Source organism: Polyergus mexicanus, unplaced genomic scaffold (assembly GCF_030449975.1).
Source record: "Polyergus mexicanus isolate NDT 795.1 unplaced genomic scaffold, iyPolMexi1.0 SCAF_8, whole genome shotgun sequence".
Lineage (NCBI taxonomy): Eukaryota > Metazoa > Arthropoda > Insecta > Hymenoptera > Formicidae > Polyergus > Polyergus mexicanus.
Window position 1 is genome coordinate 10,295,890 of NW_027223328.1, and position 24,484 is coordinate 10,320,373.

At 34.5% G+C, this 24,484-nt stretch overlaps 5 protein-coding genes across 12 annotated transcripts; 3 read left to right on the top strand and 2 right to left on the bottom strand.

Moving 5' to 3' along the window:
• Positions 1-516: 516 nt before the first annotated feature.
• LOC138935460 (BRO1 domain-containing protein BROX) lies at positions 517-3,271 on the top strand. Its single transcript, XM_070300044.1, has 7 exons — positions 517-747; positions 1,004-1,234; positions 1,331-1,426; positions 1,528-1,706; positions 1,781-1,956; positions 2,080-2,312; positions 2,439-3,271. Exons 1-7 carry the CDS (start codon positions 647-649, stop codon positions 2,683-2,685), a joined length of 1,263 nt encoding a protein of 420 aa, XP_070156145.1. The 5' UTR covers positions 517-646; the 3' UTR covers positions 2,686-3,271.
• A 1,027-nt stretch (positions 3,272-4,298) lies between these two features.
• Sra (RRM_RCAN_like domain containing protein Sra) lies at positions 4,299-8,267 on the top strand. 2 transcript variants are annotated; one of them, XM_070300115.1, is made up of 5 exons: positions 4,299-4,604; positions 5,112-5,372; positions 5,451-5,640; positions 5,753-5,905; positions 6,029-8,267. In XM_070300115.1, exons 2-5 carry the CDS (start codon positions 5,118-5,120, stop codon positions 6,151-6,153), a joined length of 723 nt encoding a protein of 240 aa, XP_070156216.1. In that variant the 5' UTR covers positions 4,299-4,604; positions 5,112-5,117; the 3' UTR covers positions 6,154-8,267. The 2 variants fall into 2 exon arrangements, with proteins under 2 accessions (XP_070156216.1, XP_070156215.1); XM_070300114.1 differs by having other exon boundaries at positions 5,109-5,372; positions 6,029-8,266.
• Cul5 (cullin 5) lies at positions 7,768-13,501 on the bottom strand. Of its 3 annotated transcripts, XM_070300112.1 has the most exons (12): positions 13,054-13,501; positions 12,424-12,630; positions 12,102-12,281; positions 11,806-11,947; positions 11,395-11,709; positions 10,809-11,284; positions 10,430-10,693; positions 10,002-10,157; positions 9,622-9,902; positions 9,293-9,416; positions 8,929-9,164; positions 7,789-8,108 (listed from the first exon to the last, which is right to left on the bottom strand). In XM_070300112.1, exons 1-11 carry the CDS (start codon positions 13,069-13,071, stop codon positions 8,970-8,972), a joined length of 2,358 nt encoding a protein of 785 aa, XP_070156213.1. In that variant the 5' UTR covers positions 13,072-13,501; the 3' UTR covers positions 7,789-8,108; positions 8,929-8,969. The 3 variants fall into 3 exon arrangements, with proteins under 3 accessions (XP_070156212.1, XP_070156214.1, XP_070156213.1); XM_070300111.1 differs by having other exon boundaries at positions 7,768-9,164; XM_070300113.1 differs by having other exon boundaries at positions 7,768-9,164; positions 13,011-13,077.
• Positions 13,502-13,747: 246 nt separating this feature from the next.
• Positions 13,748-14,862, bottom strand: Pfdn2 (prefoldin 2). Of its 2 annotated transcripts, XM_070300080.1 has the most exons (4): positions 14,630-14,862; positions 14,297-14,420; positions 14,002-14,186; positions 13,748-13,918 (listed from the first exon to the last, which is right to left on the bottom strand). In XM_070300080.1, the coding sequence occupies exons 1-3, from the start codon at positions 14,776-14,778 to the stop codon at positions 14,004-14,006; spliced, it is 456 nt and encodes a 151-aa protein (XP_070156181.1). In that variant the 5' UTR covers positions 14,779-14,862; the 3' UTR covers positions 13,748-13,918; positions 14,002-14,003. The 2 variants fall into 2 exon arrangements, with proteins under 2 accessions (XP_070156181.1, XP_070156180.1); XM_070300079.1 differs by lacking the exon at positions 13,748-13,918 and having other exon boundaries at positions 13,925-14,186.
• A 316-nt stretch (positions 14,863-15,178) lies between these two features.
• Ubr1 (Ubr1 ubiquitin ligase) lies at positions 15,179-24,205 on the top strand. Of its 4 annotated transcripts, none has more exons than XM_070299953.1 (5): positions 15,179-15,611; positions 15,741-15,787; positions 15,849-16,058; positions 16,204-22,103; positions 22,506-24,205. In XM_070299953.1, exon 4 carries the CDS (start codon positions 16,237-16,239, stop codon positions 21,595-21,597), a length of 5,361 nt encoding a protein of 1,786 aa, XP_070156054.1. In that variant the 5' UTR covers positions 15,179-15,611; positions 15,741-15,787; positions 15,849-16,058; positions 16,204-16,236; the 3' UTR covers positions 21,598-22,103; positions 22,506-24,205. The 4 variants fall into 4 exon arrangements, with proteins under 4 accessions (XP_070156054.1, XP_070156057.1, XP_070156055.1 ...); XM_070299956.1 differs by having other exon boundaries at positions 15,179-15,451; XM_070299954.1 differs by lacking the exon at positions 15,741-15,787.
• Positions 24,206-24,484: the final 279 nt, after the last annotated feature.

Consider the following 24,484-nt stretch of genomic DNA (forward strand, 5'->3'; position numbering starts at 1 on the left):
CGAATCTGATTGGCTATGCCATATTGTTGTACCATCTTTTCGAATAAAACTACTGCTACACACACATATATATCGTGTGCGAGAAAGTTGGATGTATAGACATAGCATATCTAGACCGAGTATTGAGGAGTGGAAGCCAAGGTGCACGTAGAGAAGGACATACTCTGTTTCATCCCCCTTGCGTTCTCTCTCGCTCGCATGTAGCATGACAAAAGAGAGCGCTAAGCTATGTGCGAGCGAGAGAGAACGCAAGGGGCACGAAATAGAGTATGTCCTTTTCTTTACCCCCACTTCTTAAATAAAGGCGAATGCTCGGTCTAGATATACCAGGGGCGCGTTCCACTTAACGATCGCAACGCTCGCGAGCATTATCTGTCTTTGTTTAACTTTTGGTGAACAACAAAGATGGAATGATACCGTGCGGTCGTTAAGTGGAACGAGCCCTATGTCTATGGTTGGATGTATATACTTAAGCGGGAAGCACACGCCAATGCAAAAGTGTGTGCTCCCCACTTTATGCCATTGACATACGCATATTGCATATAAGTGCATACTTGAGATTAACGACGCATCTTATCTGTCAAAAGTGACAAGTACAAACCCGGATCGGAATTGCGACGACTGATACGATCGGACGTGCAACGCGATGGCTCACTGGTTTCATCGCAACGTGCTAAAAGCGACAACGAGCCAAAAATTCGAGTTGAAAGTCTCGAATTCTACGGACGCCACCAAAAAACTCTGCAAGTTAGAAATTTTGAATAAATTGTGTATTTATGTATTGCATAGACTGTTGATTATTATAATCCGATAACTATTATTTCTTAAGAAAATACATAATTATTAGAAAATATACATTATTTTGATATCGTATTATAATAATATAAGATATTATAATTGTACGCTTTTTTTCTAATATTACTAAACTTTTTCTTTTTTATTTGAAAAATACATATATAAATTTTCTTTTTTTTTTTTCATCAGAAGATATTCTCGTTTTCAGTGACTTGAAGTTGTCAAGAGCCAGACTTTTAGATCTGGTCAGAAATGCAAACAATACAAGCGATACAATAGAACCTGCTTTTCATAGTTATCTGAGTTTGTTATATGGCTTTTTATGGGAAGTTAAACCATCCGAGGAAGAAGCTCAACATGTTGGCAGACCTAATCCCAGCAAACTGAGAAATACTCTTGTATTTAAGTGGACTCAAACGTTACTTGGTGGAGGCACATTGTAATTAATCATAAAGAGAATATTTAATGAAATAAGATAGTTTCTAAATGATTCTAAGATGATCTCTAATTAAAGATTATAATTTTTTTATTAAAGCTCTAATGCTGATTCGGTTTATGAAGCAGCTAATATGAGCGTCAATATAGGTCTTTGGTTCATGAAGCATGCAGCTATGATTGCGGCAAAAGATGAGTAAGTATTGAAGAAGATATTTTTAAGAAATCTTCAAATAATTAATATTATATAACATTATATTGTATAAAAATAATCTATTAATAATCTATTAATTTTAGCATTACGATGAATGAGGCTAAAGAGGTACATGGCTTATTAAGACGAGCCGCCGGAATATTTACCTTTGTACAGACTGAATTTTTGCCACAATTGGCGAATCCACCACCATTAGGAAGTGATTTAGATCCCCGTGTGCTAAATGCATATGTTAATCAATGTACAGCAGAAGCACAAGAAGGTTGTACACATATAACAATGTAACTTTAACAAGTTTATTTAACTGTGTTTATATAATCTTTTTCATTCTTATAGTGACAGTGGCTAGAGCAATAGAACTCAAACACAATTCTAGCTTGATAACAGCTTTGGCCAATGAGACTAGTAAACTGTTTCTGGATGCTGCTAACACTCTTCGTCCATTTAAGCCAGAAATATCTGCTCAATGGATAAAATACTTGGAGCTAAAAGCGGCGTTTTATCAGTCTTATGTAAGCCTGAAAATTTGTAAAAAAAGTTAATGATTATTTAATAACTATAAATGCGAACAAAAAGGTTTGTTATTGTTATTACTGATAAAAAAATATTTATTATCTACAAACCTACGTTTCTAGGCTTATAACTATTGTGGTGAAAATTTATTAGCAATGGATAAATGCGGCGAAGCGATACGAGCGATGCAAGAAAGCGAATCATGTTTAAAGAAAGCGAAAGCGCTATGTCAAGAATACGGGAAAACGCACGGACCTGCGCCTCGCGTTAAACCGGATCAACATGCTGTGTTTAAACGCCTAGCACCCATAGTGAAACTCACTCTCGATAAGTGTAATCGAGAGAACGGTTTGATGTAATTACCTTATTTATTCATAACACGTATCATTATTATTATTTTAACGAGATAATGTTATGTATTATATTTTAATGCACAAAATTTAAACAAAATTTATTAATCGGGAAATTTAAATAATACCAGATATCATCATACAGTACCGGGAGAAGTTCCAACTTTGGATACAAAAGCTACTTACGGCTTAGTCAGCCCAATTGACTTTCAGATGCCGACACCGAACTCCATTTGGAATTTGAGTACATACAAAGTATTAACCGGAATAGCAGCGGCAAAAGTAGAAAAGGAGCAGACTTTGCCACCAGTTAAAGAGGAGGCAATTCATCAAAGTAGTAAGGAGCCGAAGAATGAAAGCGGGTGCATTCTACAATAAGAATCTTCCTGCAATGATATGATTTGTAAATGCTTTTTTTTTTTGTCATAGTGATATTAATTTTAATTGCGATAGACATGTGTGGATGCAGTGTACAAGTTATGGTATGTGTCACGCACAAGTACAAATTATGTTGTGAAACAAAGCATTAATTATTAGGTAAAATTAAAAGTATTAGATACTTATTTATTATACAAACATAATTTAGTATATATCTTGCAAACTTAATTTATAGTATATATCTTTTGATGTAATAAGTATATAAACTACTACAAAAAAATTGTATTAGTATATGTATTTACTTCATTCTGCATATGTCTAAAATTTTCAAATGAGCAATTTTTATATTCATACCAGCATGAAATAACATATGTGATGCATCTATATGTCATTTGCTTTTCTTATTGCGATATAATCGAGTATATAATTATATGTACAAGTGACTTCTATAATTATATAATTGTATGTATAAGTGACTTTTGGCTAAAAGCAAAAAATTATTATTAATTTTAATTGCTATGTGAACTAGTCAATGCTTTAGTGAAACTATATTTTTAATAAGTGCAATAACGAGAAAGAATTTGCAATTAATAATATGCATGTAATGCATATTATCAGTATACATATATTATAACAAAAATGTATGAACATGGTTCTTTCTCCATATTTTTTATAAGCTATAGGTTTAGAAATATAACAGAATGTTCAATTCTGATTATAAAGAGAGATATATATATACAAAATTATTTCAAAAACATGTTAAACTAATGCAAAGCATTAGTTATTGCTAAATTATAACAATCTGTTAGTAATTATTATTTGTGATATATTCAGCAGTTATATAAGTATAACCAGTATTGTCTATCAAAATTAAAAAATTGCAAGTTACTGTATTTTATATTGGTTTTTAAAAATTGTATATATACATAATATATAGTATAGAAATTTTGTAAACTTATATAATTTATGTAAAAAATTTTTGTATGCAATATATTATTATATAAGGAGACTTCTATGTATTCTATAATATTCCATCATATAAATAATAAAGTACACATTAAATTGCAGTCTAAAAATCATTTTCCACACAAACATGCAGATATATATATATATATATATATATATATATATATATCGAAGTCTGGTTTTTTGCAATGCGTCCATTCAAAGTTAAATTCTTTTTATCAAAATTTGTGCGCCTCGAAACAATTCAATCTAAAAAAAGCGGATTTCGATATATCATTTAATTATCGAGATATTCGGCCCGTTACGTTTGAAATTTTTAGCACCCTATATATATATGTACAAAAATTGTAATTTACTTGTATGTTATCTACATAATGTATATATCAAAATATTAAAAATATAAAACATGAAAACATTATGAAATAAAGAAATATTTAGGGTATCTAACACACACACACACATATATATCATCTGTTTATTAATTTTAATTCACATCACTCCTAGGCTGCGTTCGGAAACATCACCCGTGTGCACACGAGTGTCGTTTTATCTTTATTATTTACTAAAAGTTGAACAAAGATAGAACGATGCTCGGGTGCTGTTTCCGAACGTACCGCTATCTGTACTACATCTAACCTACTCTAATCTGTTCCCCGACCATAGCATTCGATCGGATCGCGATACGGATAGGACGCGCGAGGTTGTTCCTGTTGTTGTAAAGTCAATCATGATGTGCGGTTACGTTATAATAATAGCGATGAAATAACAAACACCGTCGAAAGCAAAATAGAAGTGAATGTATCTCGAAAATGTTGATATCGGACACTTACGTGATTAAATTCGTTAAGATGATGTAGACGTTACGTACGTAACGAAATATATCTGTGACGAAGTAGCGTTTTGAAAACATTCATCGCACTTGATCTCCTCTTCATTTAGAGATCGATTCGAAGGTAAGAAAGACAGATGCACCTTTTATTATTATTTGTCACGACTCTTTTAATACAATTGTCACCTGCGATAACATTGGATCGTATATGTTACATGTTATTCTTTTCGCTATGCGCTCTGGTGACAAAAAACTTGATAAATGACACTTGCATCAATAAAGCGAATCTAATGCTCACATTGCACTTTTATTAATTAATGGGAAAGTATATTTCAAAACATGTTTCAAACAGCACAAATATTTTTCTTCTGGAAAATATATTTCAATTATAATTTAGATTATATATATAAACAACCTGGTTTTCATCATTTTTATTCATTGCATTTATATAAGTGTGGAGGAATATTATCTACAATGTTTACATTTCTTTCCATTTCATATATTAGATAATGAATACATGTTTCTAAATCCTTAAATTTTTTAATTTTTATTCACTAATAGTTCTACAGTTATACACTAATAGTTCTATAGTTACTCACTAATAGTTTTTATCTGTTTTTAAACTCAGTAGGAAAAAATGGAAAAAAAATGCAGTAATAGAGGTATAATAGAGGAGGAGGAGCTCGAAGACTCTGAAAATATAATAATTAATGAAGTGGATGGTTTACCAAATTTACATCCAAATTATGAGCAATTAGGGTTCGAATTTGAAAGAGAAAGACATGATACAGATATCAGATCAATCGATGAGTTGGTTCATGATGAAGACTTACCAACTTCTGTAATTGTTACTAACGTTGATCCTCGAGTTTTTAAGAATGATGATTTAAAGGTAATAAAAATCTTGCATGAGATACTAATTAATGATAAATCTTTTTTGTTACATTGTGGTATTATTCTATTTTTATAGCCAGCCATAGAAAATCTTTTCAAGGAATTCGGAGAAGATGCTACGTTTCAGTACTTTAGATCCTTCAGAAGAATGAGAGTAAATTACAATTCTCCCAATGCTGCAGCAAATGCAAGATTGCATTTGCATCAAACACATTTTGGGGAAACTGATATTAATTGTTATTTTGCACAACCAGTGACGCCTATAGGTTTGTAATTAGTGTGAAATTTCATATCATAGAATTAAGTATTTTTACAATAATACAAAAAGATACAAGAGAAGGTAATTATTAAATTTATTAAAAATCTTGATTTTTCTAGATATGGAAGATCAGCATCTCCAACCACCTGCTCTTACCAAACAGTTCCTTATATCTCCTCCCGCTTCTCCGCCGGTTGGTTGGAAACCACGCGAGGAAGGAGAGCCGCTCGTTAATCAAGATCTGTTAGCCGCTATAGCCAATTTATCCACAGGTTACTATTATCGCTTATTATCTCGAACTTATCTTATATTAATTTTAAATAGAAATAAAAAAGATAATGTACTAATATCTAAATTTGAGAATTTTCAATTATATATGAATAATAATGTTGCAGGTGGAACTCACGAGATACATCCTGGAGGATCGGGACAGCCAGGCATAGTCGTGCACGTTTGTGAAAGTGCGAATTCGGCACAGAATGCGCCTCGCATTCAACACACGCGATGTCCGGAACACTAATTATTTCCTTTTCCCGTGTTTTTTGAGTTATTATACATTAATAGGGTCTTATAATCCACAAAGTAACTAGGCTCGAGCTGAAAGAAGAGCACATTTAACGAGCGATTTTAAAGTAAAAAGTATTATTATATTAAAGCTATAATTCACACATCCGGTTATGTGGCTACTATTCAAATGATGAAAAAAATGATGCATTGTAAAAAGATTGATAGTTTGTAGACAACTATGAGATCTGGTATATAATATTTACCAAGCTTCCCATGGGTAGCAGTGATCTATAAACATCCATCGTTATATATTGATCAAGAACTGGAGTTTAAAATTGTGTTTGTACATTGAGGAAATTTATGAATTGCTTAGATTTCTTATTTCTTATAATATGTACGCGATGAGTTTTGAAGAAATTCCAACAGTTTGGCCTATATATATTGTTTCTACGTTATTTCCTTAATCATTATGTCAATAATTGATATTATATCGTACATATCGTGAAAAATTACATCCGACGTGATAAAATTAAAAATCAATGAATCAAAGATGGAAATTGTTAAAGATATATTCAGAGATTTTGCAATTCTACCTCTTACTGTTGGTGTGCTATTTCTATTCTTAAACAGCACATAATATAAAACACAGTATTGTTGTAAATTCATGAAAGATACTAATGTTAGAATAATCAATCGACACACAGAATCAAAAATTTGGGGTGTTAGATTTAATGGTAATCTATTTTATTATTTATTTATTCTTATATTTTTTCTCTTTCTCTCTTTTTTGAAAATACTTTTAAAATTATTATTTTTTTGTATTGTGAATTTTCAATTTAAACGCATGTATGTGAGAAAAAATCTGTGGAAGTATACGACATTAACATGTATGTGTGATATGTGTGTATATACGAATGTATTGTTCTAAAAATATCGTGTGGTTCTTTGTTCTGTGTGTTTTCTGTAGAAGCTAGCTCACATTAGCTTGAACATTACATGCTATCCTAAATCTATATCTATGATGTCTTGTCAATGAAGTTTACAAAATCACTTATTGTTATCACTTTGATCTTTAAGGATTAAGTTAGTAAAAATAACTATAAAACAAAAATAAATAGGATAGACATCGTATGATACAGTATGTGATAATATCAGTGTTAAACTGACTTACACAACGGCAGTGATGATTGTGTATATGTATATATACTGTTCTGTATGTGTGTGAAACATATAATTCCTGTTATTGCAAGATTTGTGACCTAAAAATAATTGTTGAATATTTATAAATACTTTATAGTAACACACTTATTTTTATATAGTGTGTAGTATCGTTTATATCCTCCTGGCGATGAAAAATGTTGTAAAACCATTTTGCTGTATCATTTAATTTCAATCTTTCTTTACCGAATAATTGAAAATCTAAATAAATAATACATGAATAATTATTATATACCGGAGGAAATAATGTACAAATGATTTGTATCAAAAAAGAAAATATAAATACAAATTATTTTATGTTAAAATTCTGATATACATATATATATATATATAGTCTGATGTAAGCGCTACCATGTGGAATTTACATTGCATATTAATAATAATAATAGGTAAAATATAGAGATTCAATGAGATTCGATAAGAACGTATTGTATACAGTTATGAAATATTTTGTCGTTTAATTCATTGAGATTTTATACCATTACACTCGTCTTTCACTCTTATTGAAGTTATATAAAAGCTTTATACATATAACCGTCGTTATTATTTGCTTAAGTAACTATTCTGACGATTATTTCGACGATTCGAACCATCTAACTACGTTCCAGATGTAGAAATCATAAAAATACATATATTTCTATCATCGCTAAAAAAAAAAAAAATTTTGGTGTTGCGAGGTACAGTGCTTATGCATTAAAGTATTATGTAGGCCATTGGACAACATTATTCGTCGGGCTTTTAATGTATATCCTGAAAATGAGAATTATGAATATCTTTGAACGCCGTCCGCATATTATAAATTCAAATAATAAATCAAAAATGTTATGCTGCATAGAGAATATTCCGAACCAATTCTTTCATAGTCCATATATATTTAGTGATGAGTAAATCTATATATAAAACATTATAGTATGTATATATTTATTCAAGTATATATGCGAATTTTTATCATTTATGATTGAATTTTCTGCAATGAAAATATATATATTTGTGTGCACTGTCCAGATTTGTGCAAGGATCTAATTGATGTTTTTAGTTAAATTGTTCTATATTAATATTGTAGCAAAAATTCTTTTTTTTTTAACAAGTTTAATTATCATTACAAAGAAATTAAAAAAAAGATATAAAGATTTTTTTTAAGAATACTTTTTTAATAAAATATAAATAGTAGGAATAGTGATAGCGCGCGTTACCAATAATTCTCTTTCCTTTTAATTTAATTCAATCTTTTCTAATTATATTAATACAGATTGGTGTCCAAAAAAATAAATGATAAATGCTAATTTTATCATGATACGAATATTGTACATCTTTCTTATTATTATTGCAACATTTTTTCAGTTTTGCTACACATTTCACTTTATTCATGTATAATAATCAGCAAATGCAGGCAATATAACTTGCCTATCGGTATCTTATTTTAAGATCTAGTCAATCATCGTCCTCTTTCCTCCTTTTCATACTGTGTTACAAGAAAACAGATAAAACATAATCACGCATGACGGACTCGAATGTATATCCTCGCACGTATGAAAAAACTAAATTTTTTTTATAAAAATATAATATTAACCATAGCTCGCGAACAATCTTGTATGTATATATAATCCCGTGTTATGCCATATACACAAATGTATTAATGTCATCATCGTGCCTACGAATATACTTGTGTTCAATGAGCCATTCAATTTGTTCCTTTATCATCTTCTTACTCGGTAAAAACATATTTTTCAATATATCCACTAGTTCGGTCTGTAATTGCGCGTTAGTGATCTTCTTGCGCATTTTTAAAATCTTGATGATAGCTTCCTGTAGAATCATATGTGTAAAAAGATAAAAATTATTTCATATAATCTCAGATTAAACTACAAATAAATGTCAATCGATATTTTTCTATGTATTATATCGTGCTTCATCTAAAAACGTGTACAATGTACCTGTACTCGTAATATTCTGAGTTGTACAATAGATTGGTTGTCCTCTTCCCTGCTACGTTCTGTTGATAATTGAAGACGTCCTATCAAGTTTATTTTTCCCCGTTTCTGCATCTTGCCATTTTTTCTAACGTTATAAATAATTATTAGACATAATATAAATTTATATCATTTTGAACAAATCTGCATTATTGCCCATACACAGATATTGAATTCCAGAATATAATCAATAAAATTTAATATATTTTATAAAGATAAACTAAGTAAAATATATTTAATATAATATATCATTATGTAGCACTCCTTGTTAATATAAAAAAATGGATACAAACACAATAGCGAATTCTTGATTGACCCAAAATCTTGTATCGTTCGCAAAATCCTTCGGAGTAGCGGCATGTGGTTCCACCAAAAGAAGTTGCCGTTTTAACTTCGGGAAGGCACACAAAGACCATAGAGTCCGTCTAAGTTCGGGATCTGGAAGCTCAGTAGCCAATCGGAGATTCTCATACGTGACCTTTTCGTTGGGTCGTTGATTCCAGGCAAACAACACTGCCATTTGAAAGGTCGTTACATCTATATCAAAACGTCCAACTTTATTTGCAAACGTTATCTGAAACATTTATATGTCATGAGATATGCTTTAAGAAATAACAATGTCTTGAAATATTGCTCGAATAAAAGCATAATTTTATTAATGTATGCAGAATACCGTGCCGTTTGACATATGGTGATGCCATTGCAACTTCCGTCCACTATGCTTTTTTTTGTAAAATTCTTCGACCTCTGGAATATAATCTTCTAATTGAAGCGGCAAACTCACAGTGACACGCTCACTACCTCTAGCCCATGCACCTGCATTGAGAATCTATAAGAAGTAGAAAGACAGACATATATATATATTTTTTAATTGAAAGTATCTGTGCATACACATATCTCTTGTACATCTTCTCTATCTTTTTAACACAAATTTTATATACCAATATATATATATATATATATATATATATATATATATATATAGGGTATATATATATATTATATATGGTAATATTAATTTTACATACACACATACACACACACACACACACGCACGCACGCACGCACGCACAAAAGAAAATTTAAAAAATATACAATTACCTTAATATTTATACTATCTGCAATGGCAGCTCGACATTGTTCCTTAAATTGTTGATTCAGATCCTGAGATACTTTAATATCTTGGAACATACGAGCTAACTTATTAACAAAGTCCGCGGGCATACCGACTTCGCGAAGCATATCTACCATATTTTCTTCTTTTTCCGAGTCCGTGGTCGTATCTAATATTAATCGTCTAGTTAAATGCGCTTTATGATAACGCATAAACACATCCTTGTTTTGAACGTATTTTAACACTAATAGCTAAAACAGAATACAATATAAAATAAATTTCATCAAAAAGATTTAATTTCTAATTTATGCAAATACTCATCAAGATACTCATCATGCATATCTCATTGTATATTTATTTACTGACCACATCCTTCAATTTACTTTCAATTTCATCAGTAGTCAGTTTCTTACTGAGAGGCGTTTTTCTAAGAAGCATATCACAGAAATTCGCGAGGAGTTCCGGACACTTTGATTCAGCTAATCCGTTGTTGTTAGTAATAGGTCTATTATTTAATATAGATGCACCTCCGATTCCGGAACCCTGTCGAGTAGGCAATTCTAATTTAAATACCGTGGCGTCATTGACAACAAGTTTATAAGCTTTATCTCGTGCTGTAAGAAATCGTGGATCATCATCGAACGCTTCTTTAACGAGCGTGGAAAATCTATGGAAAAGATCTAACAGTCTTTCCACGTATTTTTCAGAATCTTGAGTAATGACATCTACGGCTGCCATCATGTCCGTAAGACCCGCGCTCGCGATATGTTCTTCTAAATTTCTCAACATAGGACTAACACCGTCGGGCACTCTATCCATTAATTTCAGCATAAGGCGAAGCTCTGCAATTATTATATCTTGCTAACTAATCATTGATCAGAAAAGTGGCATGTATTACTATAGAATCAATCGCATACCAACAAAATTGTAAATTGCAAACAGTGATACTCACTGTCAGTTTGATTATGTTGTATCATTCGCGGGCACTCTGCAAGTATGGCTGGTTTAAAAGTCGCGACTAACACTTTTACGCAACAATCCGTTAACCGTTGCATACTCGCCGTATTCGGCTCCAAGTATTTTTGGGCACGCAATTCCTCTTCTCTCAATTTCATATCGGCGTAACGCATATAATTCTCTACACCATGCATAGATAAATATTCTGGTGCTTTTACCCAATAAAATGCTTCAGTAGCTTGTATGTATGCGGCCTCAAAATTTTCCCTATATATTTGAAGCTTATCTGTCGAATTTGAACACAAGTTTACTGAAACATTAAAATGTTATGTATTATTTTTAAAAAATTCTTTTTTCTTACTATATACATAAATATATTTATAATATATATATATTTTACAATTACCATAAGATTCTCTGACACCAATAACAAGTTGAGAATCAAATGCTTCGCCATTTCTTTCAGCTCGTACTAATCTCATGGCTGCATCTTGAAGTCTTTGTTTTATGTCATTGAATATACTTTGATTCCAACTATCCAACATTAGCTGTATAATAAAGGAGCAAGATTATATAAAAATATATAATATATAATAGTATGTAAAATGTAAAAATGTATATATATATATATATATATATATATATATTTTTTTTTATGTAATAAATTATATATTACATATAAATATTACATAAATCTTTTACCTTCCTAACTATGTCATCAGGTTGATTCCTTTTTTGTGTGCTGGAACTAGTTTTTCCCGCAAGATACGCTTCTAATTGTCTAAATGGTGTTGGTAAATAGTTACATTGCGTAAAAAACTTTCTCCATTCTGCTATATATGCTTTCAATAATGCTTGTTCTTCTTGATGCGCTAAAACTCTCTGCGCAAAGTCATAATATGTAATATTTTGTTATTTTAGTGAGACAAATGGAGCAAGTGCACTAAAATATAACCTTAACATAAAATAATTTTTAGTATAAAATAGTTTTAGCATAAACCAATTATTTTCTGCTTTTTCTCACCTGTTGAGCTTGTTGTATAAAATCCATTATATCATCTTTTAGGGCATCACGTAATTTGGGAGGTCCTTTGTCGTCCCATAAGCATACATGGACAGAATAAAATAAATCTTGCCATTCTCCTTGTGTTACTGGTTCTTGTTTAAGTAATTTCAATATAATCGGTCGCATATATGGCCATTTGTCTTCAAATGTGGCTTGTACTTTATCCTAAAAATATTAATATACTTTCTTATTAAATGCATTGAAGAAAAAATAAAAATAACAAATGAAAAGCAAATTATTGAGAGAGATATTTTAATACCTTGATAAAGATTAGTCGAAAAATGAAAAAAAAAAAAAAAGTTAAAATATAATTATGTAAAAATAATGTTCGGATTAAATATAAATTCGATTAATTGTTTAATTAGAATAACAAAATAAATGATAAGATAAACAAAAATGCATATTTTTTGAACTTTAATGCCAAATGAATTTTAATATTGGGGCTGCATTTCGCGATGTAATTGTTTATTATTGCGTAGTCTAGGATAAAATAACATCGATTTTCGCGGTCGAAATTCTATTTCGATTAGATAAAAGAGATTTACCATGCTTTTCTAGTAGTAACTTGTTTATTCACTGTCCACTAACCTTCAACATCGCCGCCATCGTAAATTTTTGACGTACCACGTCCAGCAGAAATTTCGGAGCACTACGCCAATGGGCAGGCAAAGTGATCACGTATCGCGTGCCCGCAGAAGTCGATCCAGATCAGTCGGAAATGGACCGCATTGTGCAAGATATCCGCGAAATATTGTAATTATTTGTTCTTAATAAAAAGTGATAAAGACTCCAGAGTATCTCCAGTAGAAAATAAATTCGCATCTGTGCACGACGATTGCGCAAAATCCCTTTTATGCAATAGCACGTGCTATCGCAATTCCCTATGAAATATCTTAAACATCTCAATTGGACAATTTTACGGGACTAAATATGGCGAAACCGAGATTTCTCACTCTATATGTTAAATTTGTTTAATCTTTTTCAAGTTATATGAGTATGCATGTTAAAAAATGATGTAATCAAATTATCTTTCTTCCTTTTTAGCTGCTCCAATTATTATTTACATCTCTGTAAGATTATCTACATCTACTTATAAAGAAATTTTTTTGCATATGTAAAAAATAAATAATATAAAAATATATATATGTATATATATATATATATACATACATACATATACATGTCTTATAGAGAAAAGTAAGACATATGAATCTTGTCTTATTTTTGATATAAAAATAATCAAAAGACTTCAACATGAAACTGTACATATCTAATTTTTGTATTTGCAGGATGTCACACACAATATCGTAATTTGTTTCTTTTTTTCCAAACACATTTACAGATCAAATATCCAACAGAATTTATAAAGAGTTTATAAAGCATTTTATAGAAGCTGTTTATCAAAATGATATAATAAATAAACGCAGAAGGTAATTTAAAAATGTGTACAACTCTGAAAACATATGAATTGTTGGCTTTGATTTTTCATATATGAAATATCTTAATATATAAATATCGAAAAATAATTATTTATACATTTAAACCTCAATTGGATTCACAACAATCGCCTTTCTCTTGGTTTCCTTGTTGTTATTATCCTCTTCTTGTTGCTGCAAATCATCTTGTCCTCTGATTCTGATATTGTGTTTCTCCTTATATTCATTTATTTCAATTCCTTTCTTTGTTACCTGATCATTTAAAGCATCTATCACTTTCAATAACTGAAAACATTTAAATTTATTATTATACATATACATATAAAAATCCACTTCCAAGAAGAATCCAAAAAATATTTATATTATTGTAATGCAAATAATGTGACAAGTTATACCTGTTCTTTATTTGTCACTAGAGCAGGCATGACATCTTCCACTGTACGTTCGCACAAAACTCCACCAATCATCCTATAGCACTTCCTCTTGGGATCCACATTTTTTAATGTATCAATAACAATTCTGAAACATCAGTTGTATCAGTCGGATAGATAACAATATAAGAGCAAAAAAAAAAATTACATTCTGTCAACCGTCTCGATATCGCTCGAGTTTCGCAAAATTGAAAATTGCAAGAAATTTTTTTTTTCTTTCTTAAACTTTTTCGCATTCAAGAATAATCTGATTGTTAAAGAAAAAACCGCAAGTGTACAGGTTAGATCGACTTATACTTGTGCTCGTTCAATTCCATTTCCATTTCGGACAGTTTATTCGCCAATATTCTCTGCTCATTTCGGAGCGTTTGAAACTCTGACAGTATCTCCTCGGCGGATTTCTCTTTTTTCGACGATGCTTTCGCCGATTTTTTTTCGCTGGCCATATTAGGAATTACGATTATAATTCTACGACAACGGTATCGGACTACGGAGAGACAATCAACACGAGTCAACAATTGGAAATAGCCATGAACGCAGCAAGATTGAATAAAATCATGTTACGAGAAAATATCGGAATAGGGGAGAAATGCTCGGCCCCCGAGCCTCATTCTTCCCTAGGGGTTGCGTTCGATAATAGTAGAGTAGCGTTCAATTGACTTGTCAGGACAAAGAAATATCTTCTTCTGATTGGTCAATTAAACGCTACTCTATTCCGACGAGTATATTTTCGAACACAACCTAAAACGGTATGATTGCGTTTCTGCAATTCGCAACCGCCCCTCTTGTTCTTACATAATTTTGGTCTTCGGAGAGCCTTGCGCAGGCCTCGCGAGCCATCACAAGCCATTTTGATGTATCATTGTTGCAGCAGCTGTGCGAGGATATATCGCTTATCGTATATCGCTGCGAAATGTCAATCTTTGTGACCGTGTAATTTGCGTAGTGTGCAGTGTCGCGCGAGCGCGAATTGCGCATCGAGCGACGCGAACAAGTAGTGCACGGATCGTGATATCGTAATCGCGATCTGATTCGGGTCGGTGGATTTCGTAAGGGGACAAAGAGCCGTGTGATCGCGGAGCACCTTTTATTAACCTTGACCCGCTCTCGTTGACAGCAGTGAGTATCGTTCGCGGGATAAAAATAGTCCTGTCGCGCCGAAAAATCACATTCACCGAACGTTATCGTGCAAAACCCCTCGTTGTCGTTTCGGCGAGACAGGTATATTGCGCATACATATACGTATGGGAGGATACATAGCAGCGCAATACGGAGTAACGTGGGTGTATTTGTTGTTACTGTACCTTTAATTTTGGATTTCGGGCTCACGCACTTTATATATACACATATATGTATATGTATATATATATATATATATATATATATATATACATATATGCGTATATAGATGTTAAATTCTGGCGAATATTCTTATGTGCAACAGGATTTAAAAATGTATGTATATTTAAATTTATTCTGAGACACATGCGAATTTACATTGAATGGCTGCTTTCAGATTGTGAACTACTAAAAATGATGATGCTACATGATACTACAATAAAGATTTTTTGGAAGTGATTATTGGAGAGAATCTTGGATGCAAATCTCTTGTCAGAGATTCTAATCATGTTGTATACTGATAAGACATTGGATAAAGATACTTATTAAAATGTACATTTGCCTGGATAATATCTGCAGTCATATTTAATGTGTATATCCTCTATTGGTTAGTATTTACATTTATGTATATATATATATATATATATATATATATATATATATCTTTTTAAATATCTTTTTAGTACCTTTTTGTGCGTAAAAAACAGACTGACTCATTTTTATGAATCATAGCTTTTTTTTTACACTTTCAGTACACATTGTACTTGCAGTTTAAATGAGACAAGATGAATAACGAAAATATAGAAAATCAGCCACCGCTTCAGGCCATTGAAGACATGGATCCTGCTTCAATGCAACCCGTATTCCCAGATACAAATACACCATGCGTGGATGTATGGATGGAAAAAATGAACAAAGGAGTGCTGACGACTATCAATTTTAGAGAATATTGGCGAGTTTGGGTACCAAAAATATATAGTCCTGAGCGTAATGGTAATTGTTTGGAATGGACTATCGACGACGAGACGGCGCAAAGAATGCTCCTTAAGACTCTAGAAGAATTTATGTGCGGCGGCGATCCGCAAATAGTTTTGAAAGAGCTCAGTAAGATGGATAATCCGCCATCTATATGTGGCAGAATGTTTAAAATGGGTGAACCGACCTACAGTTGCAGGCAATGCGGTATGGATTCAACTTGCGTCCTATGCGTAGACTGTTTCAAACAATCCGCTCATCGGAATCACAAATACAAGATGGGCACGTCCAGTGGTGGCGGATGCTGTGATTGCGGCGACACGGAAGCTTGGAAGAGCGAACCGTTTTGCAAAGTACATTTAGCAGGAACGCAATCAAAGGATTCGCGTGGCAACAAGCTACCCGGTGATATAGCGGAGAGAGCGGTGATGGTTTTCGAAGCGGTGTTGGAATATTGTTATGAACTGTTGACATTAAGATACACCGTCGCGCTGCCGTCGAATCTCTGCATCAGAGACACGGCATTTTACTCGCTCACGCTCGATCAATTAGACATTTTCGACACTTATTGCACTGTACTCTTCAATGATGAACATCACACCTTTGATCAAGTAATAACTATGCTTCAACGCGTTATTAAATGTTCGCAAAAAGAGGCTGTAGAGTTTGTGACTAACGTTGATAGAGAAGGCAGAGCTGTAGTGAAGTGTTCGGTATTTCGACACTGCAACGAACTGCGTGCTGATATTGAAAGATTTACGTACAGACACAGTAATCGACCGCTCAAGGTGCTGGTTCTTCACACTCACATAGTGGCTCATCAGACATTTGCCATGAGATTGCTCAATTGGCTACAACAGTTTATAAGCCATTGCGAGGGCTTTCGCGTGCTATTCAGCAATATTGCGCTCAATACGAAACTACCCGATACGTCGATCGTTGAGGGCATACTCACAAGGGATTCGCAGCTATGGAAATCTGCCAGAACAGCGTGGCATAGATTGTTTATATCTGGAATGCTTATGGAGTACGAGAGCAAGAAAGCGCTTGCCATCGTGTTCACCTATAATTATGGCTCTGTCATGAAGGATTTTATCAAAGATGATCACGATCACGCGTTTTCGATCGTCTCGCTCTCCGTTCAGCTATTTACTGTGCCGACTCTGGCGCATCTGCTCATCGCGCACCACGACGCACTGTTTATCTTATTAAACACGTTCGTCTCCGAGAGCTCTCGACGATGTAACGCCGCTGGGAAATTGGAATTCGAGAGAAACATGCCGCACCATTCTTTCAAGCGAGCTCAATATATACTCTACGACTTGCGATATTTATTGAGCGCGAAGCCAGACGAATGGACGGATGATCTGAGACGCGGCTTTTTGCAAGGAATTTCGTTGTTGCTCACACTCTTCTGCAGCATGCAAAGCATGGACGCAGTATTACGACAAGTCGGTCAGCATATGGAGTATGAACCGGAATGGGAGTCTGCGTTCAATCTACACATTAAGCTGTCACCGGTTATCACTCTGGCTTTGGAGTGGTGCGGCTCTGACAGAGTAGTACTGATCAAATCGTTTATATTGCTCTTGAGGAAGCTGTATGAGCAGTTAGGAAATGAATCTGCGCCAAGCCAGGTGCGAGAATTGGCAGATCATAGTGCAACGTGTCTTCAGTACGACGTATCATCCGAACCGGTTTCCATTCATTTGCCGCTCTCGAGATTTCTAGCCGGTCTGTTTCTGCATCTGGAAAAATATAATCTACACTTTCAATCATCCGAATTTATCAATCAAACAAAACCAACGCTCGAACAAATTATCGAGCCCGTACTAACGGCGCAGGCCATGATCTCACAGGTACATTCAGGAATGTGGCGACGAAACGGTTACTCCTTGCTAAATCAGTTGTATTTTTATCACAATGTCAAGTGCCGTAGCGAAATGTTGGATCGGGACATCATTTTGCTGCAGGTCGGTGCGTCTCTGATAGAAAGTAATGAATTCTTGATTCACATCTTAAATAAGTTTAATCTCCTCAACTGGGCGCAGCCAGATTTCGAGGTAAACGCTTTGAAAAATCCAGAGGAAGATAGTATGCGGCAGACGATCAATTTGGTAGAGGAATTCCTGGGCTTGCTGATCACGATTATCGGCGAGAGACACGTTCCTGGTATCGGTCAAGTGACTGCAGACGATCGTCTTAAGAAGGAGATCATACAGCAGTTATGCATAAAACCCCTCTCGCATTCAGAGTTGAATAAAACGTTACCGGAAGACGTTGTTCATCATGTCCAAACCGATGTAGAGAGGGTGATACACGAGGTAGCAGATTTTAAAAAACCGGCGCAGGAATCAGCGGGGAAAGGTGTATATGAGTTAAAGCCGCATTTGTACACAGAGTACAACGTATTTTTCTATCACTATACGAAGGAAGAACACAGTCGATCCGAAGAGATTCAACGAAAGCGTAGGAAAACTCAGGGAGAACTGGAGTGCTGTCCGCCACCGAAGCTGCCTAGACTGGCAGAATCATTCAGTATGGTGGCAGATCTATTGCAATGCGATGTTATGCTTCACATCATGCAAACTGTGCTAGAACGCGCGCTCAATTTCAAAGCCAGGAGTTTTTCTGAGCCGCAGGTACATAAGATACTTCATCTGATTGGTTACGCGCTGCAGGAACAAGAATCTGGCTACTATCCCTTCCTGGCGTTTTCTGAACGGGCGGTCAAGTGGAAGATCTATAAGTTACTAGAGGATCTATCCACCAGTCCGCGCATGGAAGCTCATAAAGATTTGCTCACATGGGTTTTGGCCAAGTATCGAGAGGTTGCTAGTTCAACAATTACAGAAGTCAGTCCAGCATCTTCGCACACCGACCAACAGCCACTGCAGCAAACGAGCGATGCTGACATGAGCACTAAGGAGACGGACAAAGAGTGGCGAACAAAAATGGCAGCTCAGAAGCGCGCCAAAATCATGGCGCAGATGGCAGCTATGCAGAAGCATTTCATGAAGAAGAATGCTACCTTGTTCGAAGAAGCGAATCTGGACGCCAATAGCAAAACTAGCGATCGCGGCTCCGCTATGGATTTGACAGAATCCTCCTCCCAAGAAGAAAGTACACCAGTCGCCCTCGGCATTGGTCAGACCAGTAGATTAGCCGAGCAGAAGACATACACATGCATCTTATGCCAGGAAGATCAGATCGTGACGGAAGCTGATCCGCCAATGGTATTGGCTGCGTTCGTTCAGCAATCTACTGTATTATGTCAGCGTCGAACGGATCTTGAGGAACCCGATCCGTTGTATCTGTCGGCCAAACTGGGCGTATCACCGTACACTAGCACATGTGGCCACGTGATGCATGCCCGCTGCTGGCAGGATTATTTCGATAACGTTCTCATCAAGGAGAATCGGCGGCCCTATAGAACACGGGCACCAGCGAGCTTTGACGCTGAGAACCACGAGTATCTCTGCCCGCTATGCGAATGTCTCAGCAATACTGTTCTTCTGCTTGTACCGCCCTTGAAGATGCTGCAACCAACTCCGGAACCACAACCAGATATTAGCTTCGAAACGTGGTTAAAAGTTATGGCGCTAGCAATGGAATGTAAACCAAATAGGAAATTCGGTAGAATCATGGAGACGGTAAAGGATGAGCTGGTGGACGTCATCAATCCCATGACCGTCCTTCGACAAGAGATCGAAGAAGCTTGGGAACCATTCGAATCTCAGTATTCACGGTCCGGGCCGCATCTCGCAAGAAAAATGGAGACGATGATCCATATGCATGCTTCGATATTCGGGCAAATTACACTTTTAAAATTCAAGGATTTTATCGATGGTAATCCGCCTTTGTTAGCTTGGAAGTCGACAGCGTACACGATCCATGCGATAGAGTTTCTGCTGCGCGACATGGACAAGCCGTTATTGGGTGCTATGACCTCCCGACAGAGCGATAGTCTGGAGAGCCTCGTGCGATTATCAGCCCTCCTAGGCGCGACTATGTCGAATCGCGCGAATGTCTGGTCGAACCGCGAACAGATTATGATTTACGCAGTGTCGTTGCTTACGATATTAATGGAGAGTCCGTCCAGCGGGCCCAGCATTTTTGACATTGATCCGTTTGGCGTGCTAGTGCCGCTCATCAATTCACTACCGAGTCTCTTTTATACGAAGGCGCACGAAGCGGGTCCGAATCCACCACCTATCATTACGGGCTGCGTGTTCGAATCACATGCATTCAAACTCGTATTTCTGTGCCACATTGCAAAAATACTTTTCACAACTGATGTTTCCAACATTATGGAAGTGGATAGTCAAGAGGCGGAAGCTGAATCGGACATTGTTTTGTTCCATATTCTGGGCGTACACTTAGATAAACAAAGAGCCAGTAACGTGTGGCGGCAGGTGGAATCTGCTTGTCGGCCCTTCCTTCGATGTTGCGCTATTTACTTTCATTACGTGTCTGATGTACCACCGCCGAGTGAACTGACGCAAGTACATGGCGACACGTACGAGAAACTCTGTCTATATCTGGGACTGCCCGCCACTTGTGATGCGTTAATCTATTCCCATCTAGACATTACTTTGAAACTGATAGACGTGTGGCGGAATCATCCTACCGTTTGGAATCACCGTTCGGGTGCCAAGAAGGCTCAAATCGTCAAGGATCCGTTGATAGTGAACAAGCTAGTAGACCTACCGGACGATTATAGCGAACTCATCAATTCGATATCCCAGTTTACTTGCCCGAATAGTGATCGGGAAGATTCGCGTAATCCGACGATGTGCTTGGTATGCGGCGAGATGCTGTGCTCGCAAAGCTACTGCTGCCAAACGGAGCTCAATAAGATACCGGTAGGCGCGTGCACATATCACGCGAGCAAGTGCGGCTACGGCATCGGTATATTTCTACGTGTACGCGAATGCGAGATTTTGTTCTTACGCACACCAAACCGCGGTTCCTTTGTGTGTCCGCCGTATCTCGACGAGTACGGCGAGACGGATCAGGGTCTGCGACGCGGAAATCCGTTGCATCTGTGCCACGAGAAATATCGACGATTAAAACATATATGGCTCGGCCATGGACTTCACGAATCCGTGGCCAGGGCCATTGAACAGTCCTCGAACAATCTTATGCCAACCCAATGGCAACATCTATAACTCTACTTTGTGGAATTTTCCACGTCTAATCTGATCCGAACTTTTATTCTGAAAAAGATGAGGATAGGAAATATTAATTCTTACGCTTAGCATATGAGATCTATGAAATTTTGTCGGAGAGATGTGCGCGCAGGCTTATATATTTACATGTTATTTCTCATCCTTCTCTCCGGTTTTTTCCCTCTCTCCATCTCTCTTGCCTTGCGAACACTATTTTAGATCATTTCAGAGAGTTTACAAAATTTAATATATTCTTAGATTGTTTCTCAGAATTAACGAAATATCTATTATATGTTATGTAAATTAAAATATTTCTTTATATTTATTAACGTTGTTGCGTCTACGAGTTTTGTTTGCTTATAGATGCGAATCCGTAATTAATATGACGTACTTGACCAATCATCACGAATCGTTTGTGGTGTTTCATAAGAATTCGGCGAATTTTCTCTGCATATATAAGGTGTTTCAACTAGGAAGTGATTAGGGATCCAAAAACAAGAAAAAAAGTTAGTATAAACGTAGGTCCAGAAATGCGTTCTTTTCGAGTTATTGCCATTTTTATATTGAAATTTCAAATTGCTTTGCTTCAAATTTTTTTGTTAAAATTGAAAGTAGAGATGATTTTGTATTTATTTATTTTGTTTAATTTATTTTTTTTGTATTTATTTATTTATTTTTTATTTTATTTGTATTTTTTTGTTGTTTTTCTTTTATCCTTGGTAATGCTAAAGCACCCCGCAACTTTTATTTCATTTTAATTATGTTATAAAACTCATAAAAATCATTTTTTCTTTCAATTTTGACAAAAAAATTGGAAAGCAAAACAATTTGAAATTTCAATAAAAATGGCGATAACTTGAAAACAACGCATTTCCTATATTTATATCAACTTTTCTTCTTGTTTTTAGGTCCCTAATCATCTCCTGAGCGATTGACCTCCACTTTTGAAACCTCCTGTATACAAACGATGGATCCTGCATTTTAGATCACTTTAAAGATCTAGAATAACGAACGAGCGGAATGAGTGACGATATTCATCCATGTCATCGCCGTATAAACGTACTTCGGGCTAATTTATATATTTGGTACTTTTCATATAGGATAATGCGGTATTGTACCGTAACTTTAAAATTAATTGGAGAATTATTTTTGTCAAGAATTATTCCTGCTATTGTCTGATGTTTGTATTGTACAAGTTCTCAATTTTATGTGTCGGCTGTAATTTCATCGGAAAATATCATGCTTCCGCTTCGATCCGCGACTCTTAATTCAGGCTCCAAACATGCGCAGATATGAAACGTTCGATCGCCTTTACATAAAATACAAACAAGAAGAGAAATTCGCGGTTACCGAAAGGAGTAATTTCTTCTGAAAAATCTCAATCTTTATGAAATAAAATAATACGTAACGTTTGTTTTCTCTCGTTGTGCTAGTCTCTTCTAGATAGATGCTACTGGAAGCGATGTTAATAAGAGGCGCGAGACAGTTTCGGCATCGTACTTGAATCCTCGTTTGTCACGCAGTTGCGATTCAACTGATTTACGTACATCTGTAACACACACAAACACAGATAGCGAAGAATTAGAATTATTATTTTATATTAAAAGATTATTATAAATATTCTATAATTGTACAATTGATAAATTTACCGAAAATCTGTCTTTCATTTTTGTGTATACCGTAATAAGAAGACGACTTGTGGCGACGTATTCGACTGACGATCTTTACATTTTTATTACATCGTCAAGAACGTCTTCATATAGTTTATGAAACGGTTGAATCGATAAAAAAATTATTTGAGGATTTTGAAGACAGAGAGATTAATATGCATGTAACGAAAAACGTATATTATTGCGTTTATCGAACACTTGGATTGTTAAATAAAATTACAACGCGTATGCCTTGTCCAATTTTTAGCAATACGCACGAGAGGTTGTGCCGCTGTACATTAGATATCGCATGTAAAACGATAATGCTATGAACAATTAGCACACATTTCAGGTACTTGTGAAATATAAAAGATATTATACGAGTGTTGCATATCGTATTTGTTATACGAATAATAGCATTATCATCATACATCATATATCATTAATTTCTTGTACATTGATCTAGATATCATACTAATCCACGCATAGAGAAATAATAATTTCTGAAAGCAGTATAATATTATAAGAAATAATCGCGATGAATCTTGAAAAATATTAATGGATAGATACATATAATTCTGTAATAAGCATCCCTCTTTCGAGTCCCATTGAAAGATCGTTTGCACTTTGACTGAAAGTTTTGATATCGCTATATATATACATATATATATAGTTCTTAAGAAATAAAAATTTATCTCGTGTGCGCGCGTGATTTTATCTTCTCCTTTCTCGAGAGAGAGACAGAGGATATAAATCTAGATAATATATAATATATTATCGCCGCTTTTTTGTAGTGTATACAGCATGTTGACATTTGTTTCCTTCTTCTTTTCTTCAAATGTTGTTTGCGAAATGAAAACGTAGAATTATATGGCGAGAAATTAGTTTATACAAATTCATAACACGTTATTTATATTCTTTAGACAATAAATTAATCTTTTTGAAGAGGATATAAAGATCATAGAGATATAAAGATATAAATTATTTTTGAACGTATATTAATGAAAAAAGTGCGTATTAAAATATTAAAAAATGCATATATTTTGGAAATTAAGAAAAGACTATGATAATATTATTAGATTTTTTTATCTATTCTTATCTTTGATAAATTTAGAATTCTTTCTTTAGCAAAAAAATTTGTTTTTTAAAAAATTCAATATTCAACGTTTTTTATATAAAACTAATGATATTCAAGTAAAAATTATTACTTTTGTTTTTTGAAATTTAATATAAGAAAT

Bases quoted from the DNA above. Each gene is read 5' to 3' on its own strand.
- LOC138935460 (XM_070300044.1), top strand. From the start codon at position 647: ATGGCTCACTGGTTTCATCGCAACGTGCTAAAAGCGACAACGAGCCAA. The intron at 1,957-2,079 runs GTAAGCCTGAAA...CTACGTTTCTAG, and splicing joins CGGCGTTTTATCAGTCTTAT to GCTTATAACTATTGTGGTGA. The intron at 2,313-2,438 runs GTAATTACCTTA...AAATAATACCAG, and splicing joins AATCGAGAGAACGGTTTGAT to ATATCATCATACAGTACCGG.
- Sra (XM_070300115.1), top strand. From the start codon at position 5,118: ATGGAAAAAAAATGCAGTAATAGAGGTATAATAGAGGAGGAGGAGCTC. The intron at 5,373-5,450 runs GTAATAAAAATC...CTATTTTTATAG, and splicing joins TTAAGAATGATGATTTAAAG to CCAGCCATAGAAAATCTTTT. The intron at 5,906-6,028 runs GTTACTATTATC...ATAATGTTGCAG, and splicing joins TATAGCCAATTTATCCACAG to GTGGAACTCACGAGATACAT.
- Cul5 (XM_070300111.1), bottom strand. The intron at 11,285-11,394 runs GTGAGTATCACT...TAATAATTGCAG, and splicing joins ACAACATAATCAAACTGACA to AGCTTCGCCTTATGCTGAAA. The intron at 9,903-10,001 runs GTATTCTGCATA...TAAATGTTTCAG, and splicing joins ACCATATGTCAAACGGCACG to ATAACGTTTGCAAATAAAGT.
- Pfdn2 (XM_070300080.1), bottom strand. From the start codon at position 14,778: ATGGCCAGCGAAAAAAAATCGGCGAAAGCATCGTCGAAAAAAGAGAAA. The intron at 14,421-14,629 runs GTATAAGTCGAT...CTGATGTTTCAG, and splicing joins ATGGAATTGAACGAGCACAA to AATTGTTATTGATACATTAA. The intron at 14,187-14,296 runs GTATAACTTGTC...AAATGTTTTCAG, and splicing joins TAGTGACAAATAAAGAACAG to TTATTGAAAGTGATAGATGC.
- Ubr1 (XM_070299953.1), top strand. From the start codon at position 16,237: ATGAATAACGAAAATATAGAAAATCAGCCACCGCTTCAGGCCATTGAA.